The sequence below is a fragment of the Metarhizium acridum genome (genome assembly GCF_019434415.1).
Source record: "Metarhizium acridum strain ARSEF 324 chromosome Unknown scaffold_395, whole genome shotgun sequence".
Taxonomy (NCBI): domain Eukaryota; kingdom Fungi; phylum Ascomycota; class Sordariomycetes; order Hypocreales; family Clavicipitaceae; genus Metarhizium; species Metarhizium acridum.
In genome coordinates this window covers 50216-71858 of record NW_027094033.1, presented here as the reverse complement: position 1 = coordinate 71858, position 21643 = coordinate 50216, and the positions used below count along the sequence as shown (strand labels likewise).

The window sequence follows — 21643 nt, the reverse complement described above, 5'->3', positions numbered from 1 at the left end:
GAGAAAGTTATCTGTGACGGGCGGAAAACCACGAGAATAAAGAAGTTGATATCGTTCTTCATATGTTTCTGCTAGGATGACGCTATGTAGCTTCTTTAATCCAAGTGAGAGAACATGTTGCATGAAGGGGGAATCAATCCGGTCATCGTAGTCTACCCGGAATGCGCCCCAAGCGATATCATGTTCTGCGATATCATTGAATGCTAGTGTATTGAGATAAGTTCTAGATTCTATAATTGTACACTTTATGCCTAGGAACTCACCTGGAGAAATAACTCGAACAAGAAAATCGTGAATGCAGCCTAGCTGCTCATTCTCCCAGGGAGCAAAGCTAGTAAAGAAAAGCTGTTTTTGCTCTATGTGTGTAGGGAGTTCTGCATATATTTTGGGAAATATGCAGAAAAGGTTGCAATATAATTCAAGCCGGTAGAATGCCCGTTTGATACGACCTCTCTCTAGTCGCGTAGAATGTTTGTTAGCTCGGAAAACAAATAAATGCCGTCCTGTTGACAAGGAAACGAGGACTCAATAGTTTAACGTTGCGTCGCGGGCAATCTGACGGTTAGGCGAGCATCTCACGTGACTGACCGTGGTCATGCATTGATGTGATATAAGAGAAGATGGAGACCACTCAAGTCAGCCGGCAAAGTTTCAATAGAGATGAAGCGAAGAAGCCCAGGGTTGTACGATGGGGAGACACCCAGACTAAAGACTGGCACCAGAGCGCAGCTCGATATGCAAGTCTAGCAAGAGACAAATACGGCGAGTAAGCGAAGAGCATTCGCAACACTAACTTCACGACAAGCGGCTAACACTGTATTTCCAAAGAGCCGCAAATTCTCGTGGCCGCATGGCTACGGACCACATCGGTTACGATAGCCAGGCGGGCGCTGCTGGCCACAAGGAACGGGAAGAAATCCTGCGAGGCGGAGAGGCAAAGATGAACAGAAGTTACAACATGCACTCCGATACGCATAATCGAGGCTAGCGCTAGATATTCACGCCATGACGACTGCCGCCGCATGAAAATTGGTCGTAAATATCTGATTGACCCGTACTTTTAGCTAACTGTTTTCTCAGCCAAGATAGATGAGATCCATATGGTCATTTCTTGGATATCCTGATGGATGGTTGGATCTTGACTTTATCCTGCTCGTGGTTTAACTATCCACGAACCCTTGTGCAGGAGCATATGCCGCCTTTAGCGACTGAGTTCTGTGCAACATTAGGTGCCTACTTAGCCTAAGATGAACTAATACCTACATTACTGACTTGAAGAGTGGATCATAATTGCTCCATTATTCTGAGATTCCAGGCATAGCTGTCTAGTAATTAGGTAACAAGGGGCAAATATTTGATCAGATCACGTACCAGGATATCGCGTTATATACACTGAGGATACCGTGTTACCCACATGCGGGGTTCCTGTAGAGGTTGACGAATATTTGTGGCTAAAGGCGACATAATACATTACAACCGTCATCTCATGCATCGGGATCCCAACACTTAGGTTCCAAAGTCCACTTTGCTGTTTATAACCCAAGCGTGACAAAAAGTAGCAGACTTTCAGCAGGGATTCTCTCAAGGCAATACGGATCAAAGGCCTGAAGTTGAAAACTAAGGACTGTCGTCGGAATCCATACATTGGGAAACCCAAGCATATCCCATGTCCAACTTTGCGCCCTTTTGACTATTGAATCTTGACGATAGCAGCGACTAAAACTTTCGACATTGATGGTCCGTCTTAGAAATGTCAATGATCGGAGCTGTCAGCGGGCCCCCGTGTGATACGGCCATCTCCTGATGTTGCGTCACATAGTTACACGAGGGCTACAATCACGGGACCTAGGGCAGAAGGCTCATACCGCTTCTTGCATAAGTAAAGCTTTTTATTTAACTAGGCCTTGAGGAAAACCAAGGACCTTTCATACCAAAAACTGTTATTAGATATGTCGAGCTATTAATTCCAAGCCCTCCTTGAGCCCGTGTCACAGCAACTCACTATTGTGTAACACCATGGATGCATTTTTATAATTGTCCTAGGTAGCTATTAAATCACAAGAAAAGTCATGTAAAATGAAACTGCAGGAGTTAGAGACTAATACCCTTAAGTTTCTAGAAGCTAGATAGATGTAATTAAGACCCTAGCATATAAACTACTTCCGCTTTACCGGGACCTTGTGTAGGAAATATTGACAGTTTTCGTATTCAAGTCTTAGGAATGACCGAGTCATAGTACGGTAAGACTGCAATACCCTCTGATCAGAACCTTGCCATTCGTCTATGCGTGAAGCGAGTACCATCTCCACGAACTAGTTGGGCCTGTGCAATTTCATTCTGGCGACTGACCATCCAAGGCCGAGAACCATTGTGTGCTTTCCTCTCTGTCCCAGTAAACTCACCAGATATAAGCGATCCTCTGCCAAGGGAACAGAGGATGGATGGAAATGTGTCGGTGCAAGTTGATTTCCGCCTTGTCATCGTGCCGGACCACAACTGTGAGTGCCGGCGCCCTGCCGAATTCAATTTGCAAATTTCTTGCTAATGAGAATGAATGGATAGGATTCATTGCTACTAGTGAAGGCGAGCCCCCAATCTCGATGAGTTTAGGCTCAAACAAGGCCCGGGAGTGGACGGAAATAGATTCAAGACAGCACTCTTTCTAGAGGCGTCATATTTGTCGGTGTGGGACCTCTCGACACCATCTGGACATCCTCAGTGCTCCTACTTGGAGTAATTCGTCCATTCCTGAGCCGATATCTTTGGCCAATTACTGGGACACGGAAAGCCTTTTCCGTACGGGTATCTGCAAATGGTAACGGCCAGAGCGAATCAACCGATTGCCTGTGTCGACGACGTCGATGAAGAACCAGGGCCAGCCCAAAGGCAATCAGAGCAAAGACCGCTGAGAGCTGTTAGAGACAATATCTCACTGCTGAAATAATTCACTTTACCTATTACGACTCCGGCTATCCCTGCCATTTCGGCCCTGCTAAGACCTCTATATTCCATAGTGGACACTGCGCCAGTCTCAGTCATGTTCTTGGGCATAATACATGGCAGTGAAGTACATGTCGCCAGGGAAGTGGGCTTCGTGGAAGTATTGTAGCGGGAGGTTGAATAAGGCTCCATATCCAGTATACGCGGTTCTGTAGATGGCGTTACCGTCGAGACAGTGGGAGCAGACGAAAGACTCCTTCCCTCTACCGGTAGTGTTGTCATCGGATAAGATGAGTTGGCTGGCGTCGCCTGTTGTGAACTCCCCAATTGCAATACTGCATACACCTTGCTATTGCTGGTGTAGACGGACACAAAGCCGGGGACGATAGAAGGTACACTCATAGAAGCAGCATCGACGGTTGTCATCTGTAATTGCGCACTGGTTTGAGATATAGTGGAGAACATGGTGGAATGTTTCCTTTATGCCTAAGTTGACAAAACTAAAGAATTTCTTAGAGTAGTAAGGTCGCCCACGGCGTCACTGCAAAGGTTCAATATGTTTGGTGAGAGGCTTCCTGGGCCCTGTTCGGTATCGTAATGCCTAAAGAGAAGAGTGTCTAGATAATTGGTCAAGTAGCCAGAATTGAAGTTCACATGCCCAGTATTTAAGTAGAAAGAACGAGGCAAAGATGTCAAACTGAGGTGACGTATATCCGAACCAGCCACCCTTTATCAACTGTTACACCGCAAATGGGACTGTGTCATTTGTATCAAAAACCGTCCGATACATACCTTGAGAAAACCACATTTGATTTCTGATAGGTATGATCCAACAAACCCAAGAAGGCTGCACAAACTTGGTTGCCGTCTGCCTGCTCCTGGTTCTCATAGAGTTCCATATATGTGAAGGTTGGCACCATGATTCCACATCAAACTCTCTGGCTAATGCATTTGATACGCCAGGACTTTGGTCCGCAGTGCACTCCTGCATAGATGCTGTCGCGCTAATGTTCTGAAACGGATCATAAGGCTCATGCAGGGGTTGTGTCTAATGCTTCAGATTTGACTTCAGCCTTGATTCCACATTGCCCACAGGCTTGTTTGTTCCGGAATGGGGCGTCTGAGCGTATGATAGGGCCCGTCTGAAATAATGTCGGACATTGACAGGAACCCAAAGCCTTTGATAAAATAGATTAGACGGCTACAGAATGAAATGTGAAACACGGCATGGGCCGGAGCATGGCATTGGTTCCAATCACGTCCGTCGGCCCAGCCACTCTCGACAATAGCTATTTAGTATATATTTTAGTATTGAAACCATGGACATGTCGCAGCCTCTCATCCCATGGCAATTCCTGACCTTGGGCTTCCCACCTCGTCGGTTCACACAGACGCGCTCCGTAAAGAAATGGCTTGGATAAGGGGCATAAGGCAGTGCGGAACTTCCTTAGCAAGTGATATCAACTGAGGGGTGATTAGTCAAATACACTGCGAGAAAACAAGACAAAGGATGCACATATAGCTCAAAAGGAACAGGTTTTGCGTTCGGAGGGTCAATGTAACCATGGCGAGGCGGTTGAGGGAGAGAATCAGACTTGTCAAAAACGAATCAAGTAAAATTGAAGTTACAAGTCAAATGCAAATTCGGCAAAAAGAATACTGGATTGCAATTTCGTGCAAGGCGTACCATCATGGAACTCAGCCCGTTACATTCAGATTCGGGCAAGGTGAGATCTGCATGGGGCCGCAATATTGGTACGCTAAGCACATATTCAAGGGGAATGGTTGTTACATTGGTACCTGTTTTTACCTGAACGGCTGATTTTTGTTATGTAGAGGTCTACGAAATAGGTCTGGACAAAAGGTATCACGTTGACAGCTATGGAAGCAGATTAAATAGTGGAATTGCCCTTAATTAAAGCTATTTAGGTACGGAAAATAGGCCCTTATTTATAGATATTAAGGTTAATTAATAAGTCACCTAAAAAGTTATTAATTTAAGGGGTTTTACGGTATTTAGCTATTAAAGGTTTAGCTTTAATATAATAATAGCGTGAGCCTTCTTTTAAGGCTTTTTATATAATTAAAAAGTAATAATTTAAGGCGTTTTAAAGCTTATTAAAGTCTTTAATAAATAATAGCCTTTTTTTATTAAAAGAGGCCTTTAACGTTAATATACCCCTATAAATTAGGTTAATAGCTTATTATTAAAGCTATTAATAGCTATTAAGATAAGCTAGATTAGTTAATTTAAGCTTTTTTAATAATACTAATAATATTAATAAGCTTTAATTACTTAATAAAGCGGTTGAATTATTAGCCTATTAGAATCTTTATTAATTTATTAGTTAAATTATTAACGCTTTAAATAAATTTAATATTAAAGGTCTTTTATTAATAGGCTTATTATAAATATTAATATAATAAAGAGCGGTTTTAAGCCTTAAAAGACTACTATTAATAAGCTAGATTATTTATAAATTATTACATTATATTATAGGCTTTAAATAATTTAATTAAAGGTTTAGCTATTAAAAAAGCTTAAATATTATAATAATCTCTTTAGCTATATATATAAAAGCTAATAATTTTGTTAGGATAAACCTAGGATATAGGACGATTAGGTAAGGAATCAGGAAAGAACTCTATTCTTAGGCCTTCTAATAATACAAGACTAAAACTTATCCGAATCATCTAATATTTAGACTAATCCTTTTATACTTATTTATTAAGGGTTCTAGCCCTAATTCGTGCCCGCTTCTCACGTGATAATACTTATAGGATTTAGACTAGAATTAACGGGGATTCGTACCCCGTTTTAGAATATAAGCGAACCCGATTTAGTCCCTCTTTACAGGTGACTTCGTGTGCGCGTTACAATTATCCCCCCCTTTCGGTATAATCGTCCCCGATTATCGTTAATATAGGTGGGCTTTAAAGGTGTATTATCCTCGTTAAAACCTAGTAGGAAAAAGAGTAATAATACTACCCTCTCTAGGTTCTTATAGTTCTATTCCTGTCCTTATATTCTAAGGCGCCGTTTTAGGGTCTCGCGCCTTCATCTCGTTAGGTTGTAATCGTTACCCTTAGTCGACTAACCGTAACGTTTACCCCGCTAATACGTGTCGCTCCTGCTTGTTTTCGTTCTTGGCAGAGCCCTTAGTTAAGGTCTAGCATTTTTTAGGGAAGAGCTTCGCGGGTTCTTTCCTTATTAACCTTTCTTATTCTAGAGTGCCGAGCGTCGTTCTAAATATACCCCTAAGCGTATTCCCCGTCTTCTTCCTAAGAACATTTATTACCGCCCCTAGCGTACTGCCCTAGTAGATTTTTATAACAGCCTATTTCTGTGCTTAAAGGGGTTTAAAGGTGCTAAGAAGGCTTAGCAAGTCATAAAGACGTTCCTAATTAAGCTAGGATAGGATAGTGTTACTAAGGGTTATAAGAAGAAGAAGGCTCGTAAGAGCGCTAGTTTTAATATTAAGGCCTAGTTATCTAATACCTAGTTTCTTTATCTTAGGTCTAATATAACCTAGAATATTTAGCCTATTTTAAAGGGAGACAAGCTTTAATACCGCACTTCTTACTTATATTATTTAGCTAGTCTAATTTACATTTATTCCTCGTGCTTTTCTAGGCTAACCTCTCTTTTAGGGTTCTTACGTAATTTCGTTCCTTTTTATAACTAGGAGTAACGCGATATAATCACGTATAATATTAGGCGCATTTACGAGGTCTTTACTATTAAGCTATTAGTTATACTCGTGTGGCTATCCCTTCCACTTTATAAGGTAATGTAATTAGGCTCCCTTTTAAATATAGTTCTTAATGCTTTTTACCTCCTATTTATCCTTATCGTCTTTTAGCTCTAGTATTAAGAGTATTTCTAACTCGTTTATAGTGCTCTTATACTAGTGCTACTATTCTAGTAGGCTTACGTGAAAGATATTATAGAGTTTCTCGTATTAAGTTAGGAGTGCTAGACGATATGCTTATTATTTAACTCGGTTAAGGATTTAAAAAGGGCTAATATACTTTAGGATTAGTTTATTCTTTTTATACTTAAATCTTATATTCTTAGTTTAAAGTAGCATTAGACTTTCGTTTTAGAATTATATTAATTTATGTTTATTATTATAGTATTTTACCTAGAATACTACCGCTTACTTCTAATATTCTTCTATTTTTTGTCTTACTTAAAGCATTTTTTTAACTTGGTTTCTTGCTTCCAGCACCCCCTCTCCCGTAATATTATCCCTAATATCGTAGTGTACACGAGGCTCGAACCCTATTAGGAGTTAATTCGGCGAGGTATTAGTTATTAAATTAATAGCATTATTACACGCAAATTATACCATAGGTAGTAGGAGCAGCTAGTACGACTAGTTCTTTGTTACAAAAGCTCGGAGATAATATTCTAGTATTTGGTTAGCGCGTTTCGTTTATTCGTTTATCTAGGGGTAGTACGCGGTAAAGAGTTGTCTTTAAATCTTTGCCAGATAACATAAATCCAACCAAAAACAACTAGTAAATAAAGATCCTCTATTAGACACGATTCCAGTAGGGATACTATAGGTATATTTAACCCGTTTATAGAATAGCGTTACTAGTTCGTTAGCCGTAATCGTGTCTAACACTAGGCAGAATAGCGAGTACTTCGTATAACGGTCTACTATTACTAGAATAGCATTAATATCTTATTTATAATACTAGGTCTCTAGTAATCCCATTATAAAGTCTATTAATAATTTAGCTTATAGGCCTTAAGGAATCGGCAGTAATTTTAGTTTACCGTAGGGCTAGTGCCTCCACGCTACGATTCTTTAGTATACTATATAAGACTTCACGTAATCTTTTACATTTACATTTATATGTATCTAGTAGAACTTCCTTTTTAATAGCTTATCCGTTCTTTTTATACTAAAGTGCCTAGTTAACGGGTTATTATAGTATAGCCTAAGTAATTCTTAAATAATAGCCTTATTTAGCGGAACTTATACACGTTATTAATATATTAAGATTCCCTAATTATTTAGGTGCTATTTATTAGCTGAATCTTAACTAAGACAAATCCTTATATATTTAGCTTTTATTTAAGGATCTCTTTTCTATGCATTTAAGATTATATCCCTTAGAGGCGTATTCACGTTCGTTTTATAAGGGTCTTCTCGTCCTATAGTGTCCCGAATTTTCTCCTAAAGCAAGGGTAGTTACGACCCACCTCTTAGTTCTAGGTTAAATTAGCGGCTTAAGGGGGGTAAATCCCCTCGTAAAGGTATCTTACTACGCCCGCTAGATTTTATAAAGACTCGTAGACTTTCTTCTAGTAAAGGCTTTTCGCTACGTCTCTCCTAATTAGGTACTTTATCTAGAAATAACGAATTATATTTTTATACCTAAATAAATCTAATAAGCGCTTTATTTACCTGCGCTATCTTTACACGAATTCCTTTAAGAATCGTAGGATTTTTACGCGGTCTCTCCGCGTAATTCGGCCGTCTTAACGGCGTATTAGTAGGGTTTCTTTTCCCTACTTAGTGCTTAGTTATAAAGTTAAAAGGGGTTAAGTATAAATACTATTAGAACTATCTCCCGTTTAGTTACTTATTACTTATAAACGTTTATAGGTTATAGTGGTCTATTAAGACCTTAATCGGCTTTATTATACCGTCCACATAATATTACTAATATTTAAATGCGTTCTTAATTACTAGTATCTCCTAATTAAGCGTGCTATAACGGGTCTTTATATCTTACAATTTTCGCGACTAGAAGGTAATAGGGTATTATTTCCTATCGTCTCCGAATTATAATAGAATCGCCGCGATTATAAAGATTAATGCATTCGTTTTAATTCGGGTTCGCTAATTAGAATTAAAATGCTATAATAATAGGGCTTTCGTAAAAGCGTTCTTTAAGGCGTGAAACGCCTCTATTTCCTTTTAATTAAGTTTTACACTCCCTAGTTTTCGCCTGTTTTTACTCCCTTTTAGTAAAGCTATTAATAGGGCTATTACGCGGGAGTATACTTTAATAAAGCGTTAATAAAAGTTATAAAACCCTAAGAATACTTATATATCGTGGTAACTTTTAGGTTTTAACTAAGACGTAATAATCTTAATTTAAGCGGGATCTATAAAGATCCCTTTTATTAATAAAATAAACCCTAGAAATTTCACTTAGGGTTAAAAGAATTCGCACTTAAATAATTTAGCGTATAACCCTGCGTTTCTTATTTATTTTAACACTTATACTAGGTGTTTTTTATGTTTCTTCTCCGTCTTAGAGAATACTAAGATATCGTTAAGGTACACGATATAAATAATATTATCTAGGCCTTATAACGCTTAATTTATATAACTTTAAAATATAGCGGGTGCGTTAGTTAACCTAAAAGGCATTACTAAGTATTTAAAATGCCTATACCGTGTCTAAAAAGCGGTTTTCTATTCGTCCCCTTCCTTAATTCTAATCTAATAATAAGCTTCCTTAATGTCTAGTTTTAAGAACACCTTAGCTTCTTATATTCGATCTAATATCTCGGTAATTAAGGGGAGTAGATATTAGTTCTTAATATTAACTTTATTTAGTCCCTAATAGTTTACGTAAAGGTAAAGCGTCCCGTCCTTTTTTAGTATAAATAAGATTAGTACCCCCGTTAGGCTTTTAAAGTGTTAAATTTAGCTTGCCTTTAGGTTTTTATCTAAATAGTCTTATAACGTTACTAGCTCCTTTAGCAAGAGCGGGTATATAGGTTCGTATAAAGGCGATTCTCCTTTTACTAGGTTAATCGTATAATCGGTTAGGCGGTATAGTAGTAGTTCTCCCGCCTTCTTGTCTTTAAAAACGTTAGTATATTCCCGTAATACTAGTAGTAAAGGCGTTACTTTTAGAAAGGGTTTAATGCCGTTTCCTTATAGCGGTACCACCTCTTCTACTTTAAACACGGTAAAGACGTATACGCGATTCTACGCTTCCCTTTTAAACTTATATATTAGGATCACCTTATATTTACTCTTCTTTATATTATACTACTATTATCGTAACCTTACGTTTATAGTAATATCCTTATCCTTAAGGGCTAGTATTCTAAGTAAAAGGAGATTCTCACCTACATCTAGTATTATATAGTAGATTCGAGTGAACTTCCTTCGTTTCTCTCGTAAATCTATAAGAGCTAGGGGTATCTCCTATACTCTTAGCTTTTATAGATAGATATTACCGGGTACTCTAAGGCTTAGTAGGATCTTATTTAAGCGGCGTAGTCTTACACGTTACACTAGGGTAATACCAATTAAGTTCGCTTTAACCCTAGTATTTAGGGTTACTTTAACGAGTATTAATTTTTATCCTTAAATTATAGCTTATATTATAAGGCTAGCTTCTACCTAAATATAGTCTTTATTAGTTATAAATTAGGTATTATTTATAACCGGTTCTCTTTTTTTATAGTGTTCTTCTCGTTTTCCCTCTTCTTATCTTAGGTTTTCACATTATTAATCTTTCCCCTCTTAGGGTATTTATTTCAAAGATATTTATTATTACTAAACTCCTAGCAGGTAAAATTCTTCTTCTCTTTACTATTAGCCTTCTTTTTATCTCCGTTTTAAGATGAGTTTTAGCGCGGGAAACGCCTCTAATTAAGTTCTAAGAACCTTTCTTAATTGCTTTCTCTCTTAAGGGAAGAGTCCCTAGGGTTTCTCTAAGGTACCTTAAAGGGCCTATTATTTAGGTTCTTATTCTAGGGCCGCTTATTATTTCGCTTACCTTTTATACCGTCCTAGAAACAGGTAGTAAGGGCTACGATTTCCTCTTAAGTTTTTAGCATGCTTAATACATGTATTTTAATATGGTTTTAGAGGTGAGGGTAGAGTTTTACGAAAAAGCTAAGTGCTTATTACGCCTTTAAGACGTGAGAGAAGTGCTTTTCCAACGAGTCTAGGTATACGTGAAAGTCTTAGAGAGATTAGTCTTCCCTTTAGCGTGTACCTTTTAACTATTATATTATAATTGTATTTTAGTTAGTAGAATCTTAAATGAAATTTAAGGTCTATACTTTAAATTTTTTCTAGTTAGTATTCACGTTTAAATCGCGCGCCTTTACTTCCTTAATATATTAGTTCTATTAGAAATAACATTCGTTTTTTATTTACGTAACCGTATATAAGATTTAAAAGTAATTCTTCTTAAACTTCCTTAAGGTACCCTTAAAAGTGTATTAAAGGTCGTTCAGCTAATTATCTCTCTTTCTCTAGTTTATATTAAGGGATAACTTAGAGAGGTCCTTAATTTGGATCTCTAAACCCTAATCTTCTTTTAAGAAGAAGAAGTCTTATCGTTTTAAGGACCTCCCCTTATTATTTAGGGATAGGTCTTAGAGTAACTCTTACTCTTAAGCTTTAAGTTCCCGAATTCGCTTAAGTTTACGTAAGTGCTTCTTTAGCTACGCCTCTTACGCGATCGTAGTAAAGTACTTGGTAAGAGTTAAGAGAGTGAATAATTTACGCGTAGGGGATATAGCAGGTGTCTCTTCTTCTAGTACGTTACTATGTAACGCACGGCTTTATCCTTAAGTTCTTACTATCTTTCTAAAGGTAATTATATAGAGAAGTCTTAGGAATTATTAGGATAAACCTAGGATATAGGACGATTAGGTAAGGAATTAGGAAAGAACTCTATTCTTAGGCCTTTTAATAATATAAGACTAAAACTTATTCGAATTATTTAATATTTAGACTAATTCTTTTATACTTATTTATTAAGGGTTTTAGCTTTAATTCATGCCCGCTTCTCACGTAATAATACTTATAGGATTTGGACTAGAATTAACGGGGATTCGTACCCCGTTTTAGGATACAAGCGGACCCGATTCGGTCCCTCTTTACAGGTGACTCCGTGTGCGCGTTACAAATTTAGCCTTTATAAATAATATTATAATTATATTTTACTTATTAATTATTTAATTAATAGGTTTATTAAATAGTTAAATTATTAAGTCTTATAATAACTTTTAGGTCTATTAATCGTTTATAAAGGTAATATTAAACGCTATTTAAAGCTTTAAGTTATTAAAACTTTTATTAAATTTAATTATTAGGTATTACGTTAAATATAAGTACTTAATAACTTAATTAGTAACCTATTAGTAGATTTTTAATGGATTAAAGAGAAATTTAACTAGCCTAACTACTAGTTTAACTATATTAGGTCTTTTAATAACCGCGATATAATTAATAGAGCTAATTATCTATTAATACTAATAAATTTAATTAATAATTATAATACTTAAATTAGATTTTAATTAATTTTTAGGTATTAAACTTCCTTCAAAGCTATCTTTTTTAGGGATATTAAATTTTATAGCTAGTTTTTTAATATAGAAATTCTAATATAATTAAAGCTTATAAGTAGCTTTATCTTAAAGGACTTAAATACCTAAGAACTATTATAGCTTATTAAGGTTCTTTATATTATAGGTTAATTTAAGCTTTTAAATTATTTAATTAATAGCTTTAAAAGCTATTTAATAATATAAAAAGATAATATTATTAACGTAAAAAAAGACTATTAATATTAGGCTATTTAAGATATAAGAGTCTTTTAAATAAGGTATTAGACCTAGTAGCTTAAAGGTTTTACTAAGAGACTATTATTATAATAAGGCTAACCTTTATAGCTTATATAAGGCTTATAATAGCCTTCTTATTTAACTAGGCCTTTTAAAGCCTTTAAAAAATTTAAAGTAAACTTTTACGTTAATTAAGCTATTTATAAAGGCGTTTATTACGTTAAGCTACCTAGCTTTAAGGTTAAATTTAATTATAATAGCTATTAGGGTTTAAAATAACCTTTTAGTTAAGGTTATAATATAGGTCTTCTTATTGTTTAATAGTTAAAGGTTACCTTATACGTATAAATAAGCCTTAAATTTATTAATAAATTCATATTTATTATATTTATATTTAAATACTTAAGTTAATAATAATAAGTAATTTAATTATTGTATTTAATTAGGTTAAATTAGTTAAAAAATCTCTTAGCTAGTTAAGGTATTATATTTAGCTTAAGTAGCCTTTTTAAATTTAAGCTTATAAGGGTACTTTTATAGCTCTTTTTAATATTAAGGTTTAAGTAGTAAGCTTCTTTTATATAGCCTTTTAAGCTATTTAATTAAAAAGCTATTATAAAAGCTATTAAAAGCCTTATTAGAAATTTATTATAATTATTAAGGTCTTTTATCTTAGTTAAAAGGCTCTAATAAAGCTAGTATTAAAAGGTCTTAATAAGAGCTACTTATATTAAATTTAAGGTCTTTAAAAATATTAAATTTAAATAATTAACTTTCTTTTTAATTAGCGTAAAGGCCTTAAGTATTAACTTTAATAATAAACTATATCTTATTAATATTATTATTATTATTAGACTTAATATAGGTTAAAAATTTAACCTATTATAGCTTTTATAATTAAATTTAATAAATTTAGCCTTAATAAAAGGTTTTTTTATTAAAGGTTAATCTTTAACCTATTTAACTTTTAATTTTAATAGAATTTATATATAAAAGATATTAATTAAGTTATATTTAATAAGATAGTCAATTTTTACGTGGGCTATTATCTTAAAAGCCTATTTTTAAATGCCTTAAAGAGCTTCTTAGGTTATTAGATAAGCTCTATAACTATACGTAATTAAATGTGTAATATTAGGCCTATTTAAATAACTTATATTACGATTATTTAATTAAAGCTACTATTAAAGCTATTAAAAGAGCGTCTTTTAGTTTAAGCCTTATTATAATAATAGATTATAAAGGTAGGTAATAGCTTTCTAAATTTTAGGCTATAATTTAATAGAAAGATTAGCTGCTAGCTATATTATACGAGCTTTTAATTTTAAAACACCTTTAAACCTTTTAATAGAGCTGTTTTAAGTGGGTATATATAGTAATATAAGCTTATTAATAATGCCTTTATAGTTAATTTAAGCCTTATAAGCTATTTAAAGGCTTCTATTATTATTCTAATAGATTTAATAAATACCTAACTAATATTACCTTTAAATTTAAGCCTTAAATAATTAAAGAGCTAATAATAGGGTATTTTAAGTGGTATTTTTAAGCTTAAAGACTATTAAAAGGCCTAAGAATTCGTCTTTAATTACTAGAGCTATTAACTTATTATTATAATTAAGCTTAAATTAAAAGATATTAATATAAATTCTTTAAAAGGGTGTTAGGCTTATTATTTAAGGGCTTTTATAAGAGATAACCCTTTTAGCCTTAGCCTTAAAATAGGCTTTATAATTAATTTATATAGGGCCTTAAATCTTTAATTTAATAGTCTATTAAACTAAATATTTAAGGCTATTTACGTTTAAGTAGCCTAGCTATTAGTACTAGAGGTTAATAAAGGCTGTTTTTTAGGGTTAAGATTACATTAAATTAGATTAAAAGCTTTTAATTTAATGAATTTCATTAAATTTAATAATAGATTACTTAAAGTAATACCTTATATAAAAGATAACCTTATTATTCTTTAATATAGCTTTTATAGTTTATTAGCCTAAACGCGATACACCTATATACACCTATAACTTTATACGCGGTATTATAATTTAATTACTTTTTAATTCTTATAACTTACTTCTTAAAAATAATAAGGTTCTTAAATAAGTAATAAATTAATTTAAATAGAGTAATTAAATGCTTTTAAAATACTAGTAAGTTTAATTACACGTATTATAAGCTATAGCTTATTATAAGTATAAATAAGTACTTAAATAACTTAAATAATTTAATTATATAATATAAGCTTATATAAGGCTAATTAAAAGACTTAATAAAACATTAATAAAAGACCTTATAAAACTAATTATAAAGGTAAAACTTATTAAATTAAAGACTTATATATATACTTATTCTCTTATACTAATAATATAGGTATAATTAAATATATTATTTAACTTTCTTTAACTTATAAGTATAAATACTATTATATAAATTCTCTTTAAATAAGTAAAGCCTATTACTTTTATAAGTTAATAATAAGTAATAATAATTAAGTAAATCTATTATATAATCTTTTAATTTATAAATTAATTATTTAATTATAGTTTTAGCTCTCTTATTTTTTTACTTAACTTTAAAGTCTTTAATATTATTAGCTTAATCTTCTTTTCTTTTTTCTTTATAATATTAAAACGTTTTAGTCTTTTAAAGGCTCTTATAAAGCGTTATCTTATAAATTTAATAATTATCTCTTAAAATAATTAATAGTATTTAATAATATTATATTAAAACTCTTTTTATATTAATTCTTTTAAAACTAAGTTTATAAAGCTTATACTTATAGGTAATTTATTATACATTAATTATTTCTATATATACCCTTATAAAAGGTCTATTATATCGCACGTAATTACAGCTAGTAGTAGCTAGCCGAGCCTGGCTAGGTAGCCCTAAAAGTAAGAATAAAGTAAAGTTTACTATAATATACTAACTATACTAGGAATATCTAGAATACAGCGTTATACTAGGCCTAGAATAGTGTAATATAATATAACACCTAGAGAAAACTACGTAATAGCCTTAAATACTTAAATACTAGGATAGCTACCTAACTAGCGTATTAAGACTAACCTAAACTTAGCCTAAACCTCTATTATATATACTCTAATAAACTACTATTAGAATAGCTAGCCTAGTAGGTACCTTTTACTTATATAATTTAAAATACGCTTTATATAACTTTAAGTTATAGTAGAGTAGAGATAACTTAAAATAAAAGCGAGAGGGTTTTTCTTCCTATATAAAGGGTTTTCCCACTTAAACTATATATAAAAGTACTAGAATAGCTATAATAGCTTTAAAGTACTTAAATAAATAAATATCGCACGTAATCTTCTAAGCTAAAGGGAGGTAATAGTACCTTACTTAATCTATAAGAGCCTTACTTTAATTAAAGGTTATTATATTTAAAATTACCCTTTAAATATTTTTCTTATAATTAAAGTATTTATCTTTTATAATTAATAATATAACGTTAATTTTTACTTTTTTCCTAGCCTTTTTAATTTCTTTAAGGTTTTTTAAGTAATTAAAGAGTTATTTAATAATTAAAAGTTAATTTAATATTATTATTTTCTCTTCTTTAATAAAACTTTTATAAGATAATAATAAAAAGAGAGATAAACTAATATTAAATAATAAAAGTTAATTTATTTATTTTCTTAATATTAATCTTAAAGACTTTTAAGTTATAAAACCTTAAATATTATTCTCTTTATTATTATCTTTTTAATTAAAGTTATTAAAACTTTATTATTAAAGCGTCTTTTTTAAGTTTAATATAATAATATTCTTTTTAATCTTTTTTAAGACTTTTATAAGGTTAATAACTTTCTTATTTATTTAATCTCTTATAATCTTAAAGTATATAATAGTTATATTAACCTTACACTTAATAATTAATTACCGTAAATTATTATAAGTAATTAAGTGTTCTCTTAGAATTTTAAGCTATATTCTTTTTATATAATATTATATTTTAAATATAATTATATTCTTATTAATTATAATTTATTTAATTAATCTTAAATAATTATATTTTTATTAGCTAGTATAAGTGTCTCTTAAAATAAAGCCTTTAATTAATATAATAGTATTTTTCTTTATTATAAATATATATAATTTACCTTTACTTTTATAAAGACTTTAATCTAAGAATCTAAGATTATTCTCTTTCTCTCTTATTACTTTAAGATATACTTTAAGCTTATTTATAATTATATCTTATAGAATTTATAAGACCTTATTTACTCTTTTATTATTTATAATATAGCTTTTCTTTAATAAATATAATTAATCTTTTAAGTATAATTTATAATTACTTTTAATTAAGGTTTTCTCTTTAAGTATTATTATTTTTTAAGTATAAATATTCTTTAATTTAACTTATTTTTCTATTATTTTATTTAAGTAATAGCTTATAAGTTCTTTAAAGTAATTAATTAAGAATATTAAGTATATATAATTATATTTTTAGTTTTTAATTTATAATATATATAATATTAAGTTATAATTAAATTTATAGGAGTAATTTAATAATTAAAGTACTTATTATTATCTCTTAATAAATTACTTAAAATATTAATTTTTACCTCTTATAAAAGAGTTAAATATATATAATATTTTACACTTATAATTAAATATAAAGTATACTTAATAGCTTAAAAAGTATATAAATCTTATAAAGAATTATATTTTCTTTTAATATATATAAATATCTTATAAATTATATTAAATATTATATATAATATTTATTAAAGTATTATTAAGTTTTTTAACCTTATTATTAATTAATTTATATAGTTTTTACTTAATAAGTTACTTAACTTATATAATAAATAAGTATAATATAACGTTAAGAATCTTTTTAATTTCTCTTTTTATAATATAACCTATTATTATTAATTTAAATTAATTTTAATTAATAATTTAACTCTTTTTTAACGTAGCTTTTAGCTATAAATTTATAAATTTTTATTAAGTAATTATTTTATAACTCTTTAAATATTATTATAAATATAAATAATAATTCTTTATAATACTTATTAAAGATTTTTAAGTTCTTATAAACTTTACGCTTATAATTCTATTACTTTTATAATTAATATAATAATAATTAAAAGAGGTAAAAATTAATAAGGTTTTTCTTAATAAGTAATTTCTCTCTTTTTATATAAAACTTATTAATATATATAAAGTATATTCTTTTATATATAATAATAATTATATTCTTAATCTTTAAAAATAAGTATACTTAATTCTTTTTTAATTTAATAACGTTAACTTATACTTCTATTTAAGTAATTATAATTAAATACTTTATAAGTTTAATTTCTTTAAAGATATCTTTTTTAATTAAAAATACTTAAAGAGCTTAAATACTTAATTTAATTAATACTTAAATATCTTTTTATAAGGTTTTTATATCTTATAATTAAAACTTAAAGGGGTAAGTAAACTAAAAGATTTAATCTTTAATAACTTAAACCTAGTATTATATAAAATAATAAGTAAAAAAGCTTTATAATACTTTTAATAATAATAATATTAAGGGTTATAAAGCTTTAAGAAGAAAAGATATAAAGGCTATATTATATTAAAGAGAAGAAAAGATATTAATATATATAAAAGATAAGAAAATTAAATGCTTAAAAGATATAAAAAGCACTTTTTTATATTTATAATATATAATATTATAATCTTAAGTGCTTTATTTAAACTTTATAATAAATTATTATATAGTTTTTTACTTAATATTACTTAATTCTTAGTTTTTCTCTTTTATAACTCTCTTCTTTTAATATCTCTCTTTTTTATCTCTTAATTATTTAATTATAAGTAATTAAGTTTATTATATTTATAAGAATCTTTTAAACGTTATTTTAATTATCTTAAAAATAATTCTTAAAGATAAATTTATATTCTTAATTATTATTAAAATTTAATAAGATTATAATAATAAGCTTTAAGTTAATTCTCTTATTATTTATTAAATACTTTACTTTTCTTTATTTAATTAAAGTTTCTTTTAAGTATATATTAATCTTTTTTAACTTAAATATACCTTTTACTTTTAGGTTTATAGTAAATATAACCTTAAATAAGATAATACTCTTATATATATTAAGATAATTATTTATATAAAGCCTTTAAAGAGCACTTTTTTAAATAAAGCTAGCTATTAAGGTAAGATAAAGCTCTTTAATTATTTCTATTAATTTATTTTTAATAAGCTTAAAGATAGTAATCTTTTATACTAGAAAATACTCTATTATTAATTCTATAATATAGGTTTTATTTTTATTAAAATAACTTATTTAAATAATTAATTTCTTTTAATTATAATTTATTACCTTAAGCGCGCTTATACTTTACTTATTTTATTATATAAGAGATTAAATTATATTTTATACTTTAATTACTTTAACTTCTTTAAGAAAATTATTATTATATTTAAAGAATATATTATAACTTCTTTTTATAATTATATATTCTTTAAGATATATTTATATAAATCTTATAATAATTACATTTAAAATAGCTCTTATATTACTTCTTATAAATAACGTTTATACTTAGCTTATAAGCCTTATAATTTTGATTATAATTTCTTATTTAAGCTTTTTCTTAAAAAGAATTACTTATCTTTAATTATTAAGGTATATATTAATTTAAATATCTCTTCTTATATTACTTTAAAGAATACTTTATATATTATAATTAATTACTCTTATTCTTATAATAATAAAAGACTTATTAAAGCTATTACTTATAAAGTAATTAAAAAACTTAATAAAAAGATAAAGAAAAACGTTGAATTTAAGGTATAAGTAAAATAAGCTATATTTTATTAATACTTTAACTTTACTTTATATAATTAATTAATTTATATTTTATTTTATTAACTTTTATCTCTCTTTTAAGTACTTATATTATCTTTTCTTAATATTAATATCTTTTACTTCTTTTAATTTACTTAATTTACTTTATAATATCTTTTATTAATTATAATTTATAAAAGATTTAAGTAATATTAGGCTTCTTAATAAAAAGTTTTATTTTAAGATAATAAAGCTTATCTACTTCTCTTTTTATAATTAATATAATAAATTAATTTTATAATTTTCTTTTTAGCTTATAATTATTCTTATAATATATTAGATTATTTAATCTCTTTATACTTTTAATTATCTTAGCTTTAAGTACTTATAATTAAGGTTAATTATTAAATAATTAAATTTATTAATAGTTAATATTATTAATTATAAATAATAATAAAATAGCTTTTATTTTTAAGCTAAAATCTAATACTTTTAAGCTTTATTTAATTATAAAGAATTAAAATTACTTATATTAAAATTATACTTATATAAGTCTTATATAATAATTATAAAATTTTTAAAGTAAAATTATATATTTCTTATTAAACTTTATAATTTTTAATATTAATTTATATAAGTTAAAATAAAGGTAAATTCTTAGATTTTTAAGTTATTTTAATAATTCTTTTATTAGCTTACTTATATTTAATATAAGTATTATCTCTTATCTCTTATTTTAAGTGTTTATTTCTTCTTTAATTAACGTTTTTTTACTTTTTAAAAGTACTTAAATATTATTAATATATTTATTAATTTTTCTTCTTTTACCTTTTATCTTTTACTTTAATTATAATCTTCTCTTTAAGATAAAATAATTAAGAATAATAGTTTTATCTTTAAAATAAATATTCTTAGCTTTAATTAATTAATATATTTATTAAGATAAACTTATCTCTTTTCTTAGCTATAATAAGAGATAATTTAATTTTAAGATATTATTATAAGTATTATTTAAGTAAAAGTATAACCTTTACCTTCTTATCTTTAAGCTTCTTTACTTAATTCTTATTTAAGTTTACCTTATCTTTAATTTTAATTATTTAATTACTTATATTATAAGTAAATTAGCTTAAGTAAAGCCTTTTAATCTTCTTATTACTCTTTATAACATTTAAATTTATCTCTTTTTATTCTCTTAATAATTAATTATTTATTATAAAGAACTATTAATTATTCTTATTAAGCGTAAACTTCTTTAAATGATTACTTAAGATTATTTTACTTAATATAACTTTATTTAGTATTTTAATTTAATAAGCTCTTATAATAATAGTATAGTTAATAATTTTAAATAAGCTATTTTATCTTATAATAAGTTTTCTAGTTATAAATATATTAATACTTCTTTAAACGTTATAAATAAGAATAAGGTTATTTAAATTTAATTAATCTTTATTTCTTTTAATTAATTTAACTTATAAGTAATTAATTTATTTAATTAATTTTCTTTTAAACTTATATATTCTTTCTTTAACTTTTATAATATCTTTTACTTTTTATTATAATAAGTATACTTTTACTTTAAAGAGATTTTATTTTAATTTTATCTTATTTTATTTAATTAGCCTTTAAGTAAAAAACTTAACTTTTAAAGGTAATATAAGCTTTTATTTATAAATAAAATAAAACGTTAATTTCCCGTAAAAAGCTTAAATAGCTATTCTATTTACTAGTAATACTCTTATTAAATATTAATGCTATTTTCTAGCTAATTCTTTTATCTTAAATATAATTAAAGCTAAAAATTAATACCTAGCTTTTATAATTATATTAGCTTTTAAGTTATATTTAAATATTTAAATTTTATAAGCCTTAATATTCTTAAGAGCTTCCCTTAAATTATCTTATATTTTTAAGCTATTATTATAAATAGTATACTTATAAACTTTAAACTTAATAAGTATTTTATTTAAAAACTTTCTTATTATTAATATATTTACTTTATAAATTAATTTTACTTTAACTTAAATAATAAGGTTATACTTAACTTTAAGTAAATAATTAAAGCTATAATTAAATAATAGGTATTAAGTATTAATATATATTTTACTTATAGAGTTTTTAAAGGCTATTAGTATTAACTTCTCTTATAATTATTATAATATAAATTATTAATAAGTCTTATAATATAGTATTATTTCTTTAATTATATTTTATATTATTCGCTATTAATACTATTATTTAACTACTTAATAAACTATCTTAGTATCTTTATAGCTTATAATTTTATAAATCTTTTTAATTATTAATTACTAATAGT

At 28.1% G+C, this 21643-nt stretch overlaps 1 protein-coding gene across 1 annotated transcript; it reads left to right on the top strand.

Annotated features, from left to right (window-relative positions):
* Window positions 1–620: 620 nt before the first annotated feature.
* Window positions 621–988, top strand: J3458_016620 (uncharacterized protein; the record flags this gene model as incomplete). Its single annotated transcript, XM_066120994.1, has 2 exons — window positions 621–766; window positions 829–988. The coding sequence occupies 2 exons, from the start codon at window positions 621–623 to the stop codon at window positions 986–988; spliced, it is 306 nt and encodes a 101-aa protein (XP_065974011.1).
* Between the last annotated feature and the right edge of the window lie 20655 nt (window positions 989–21643).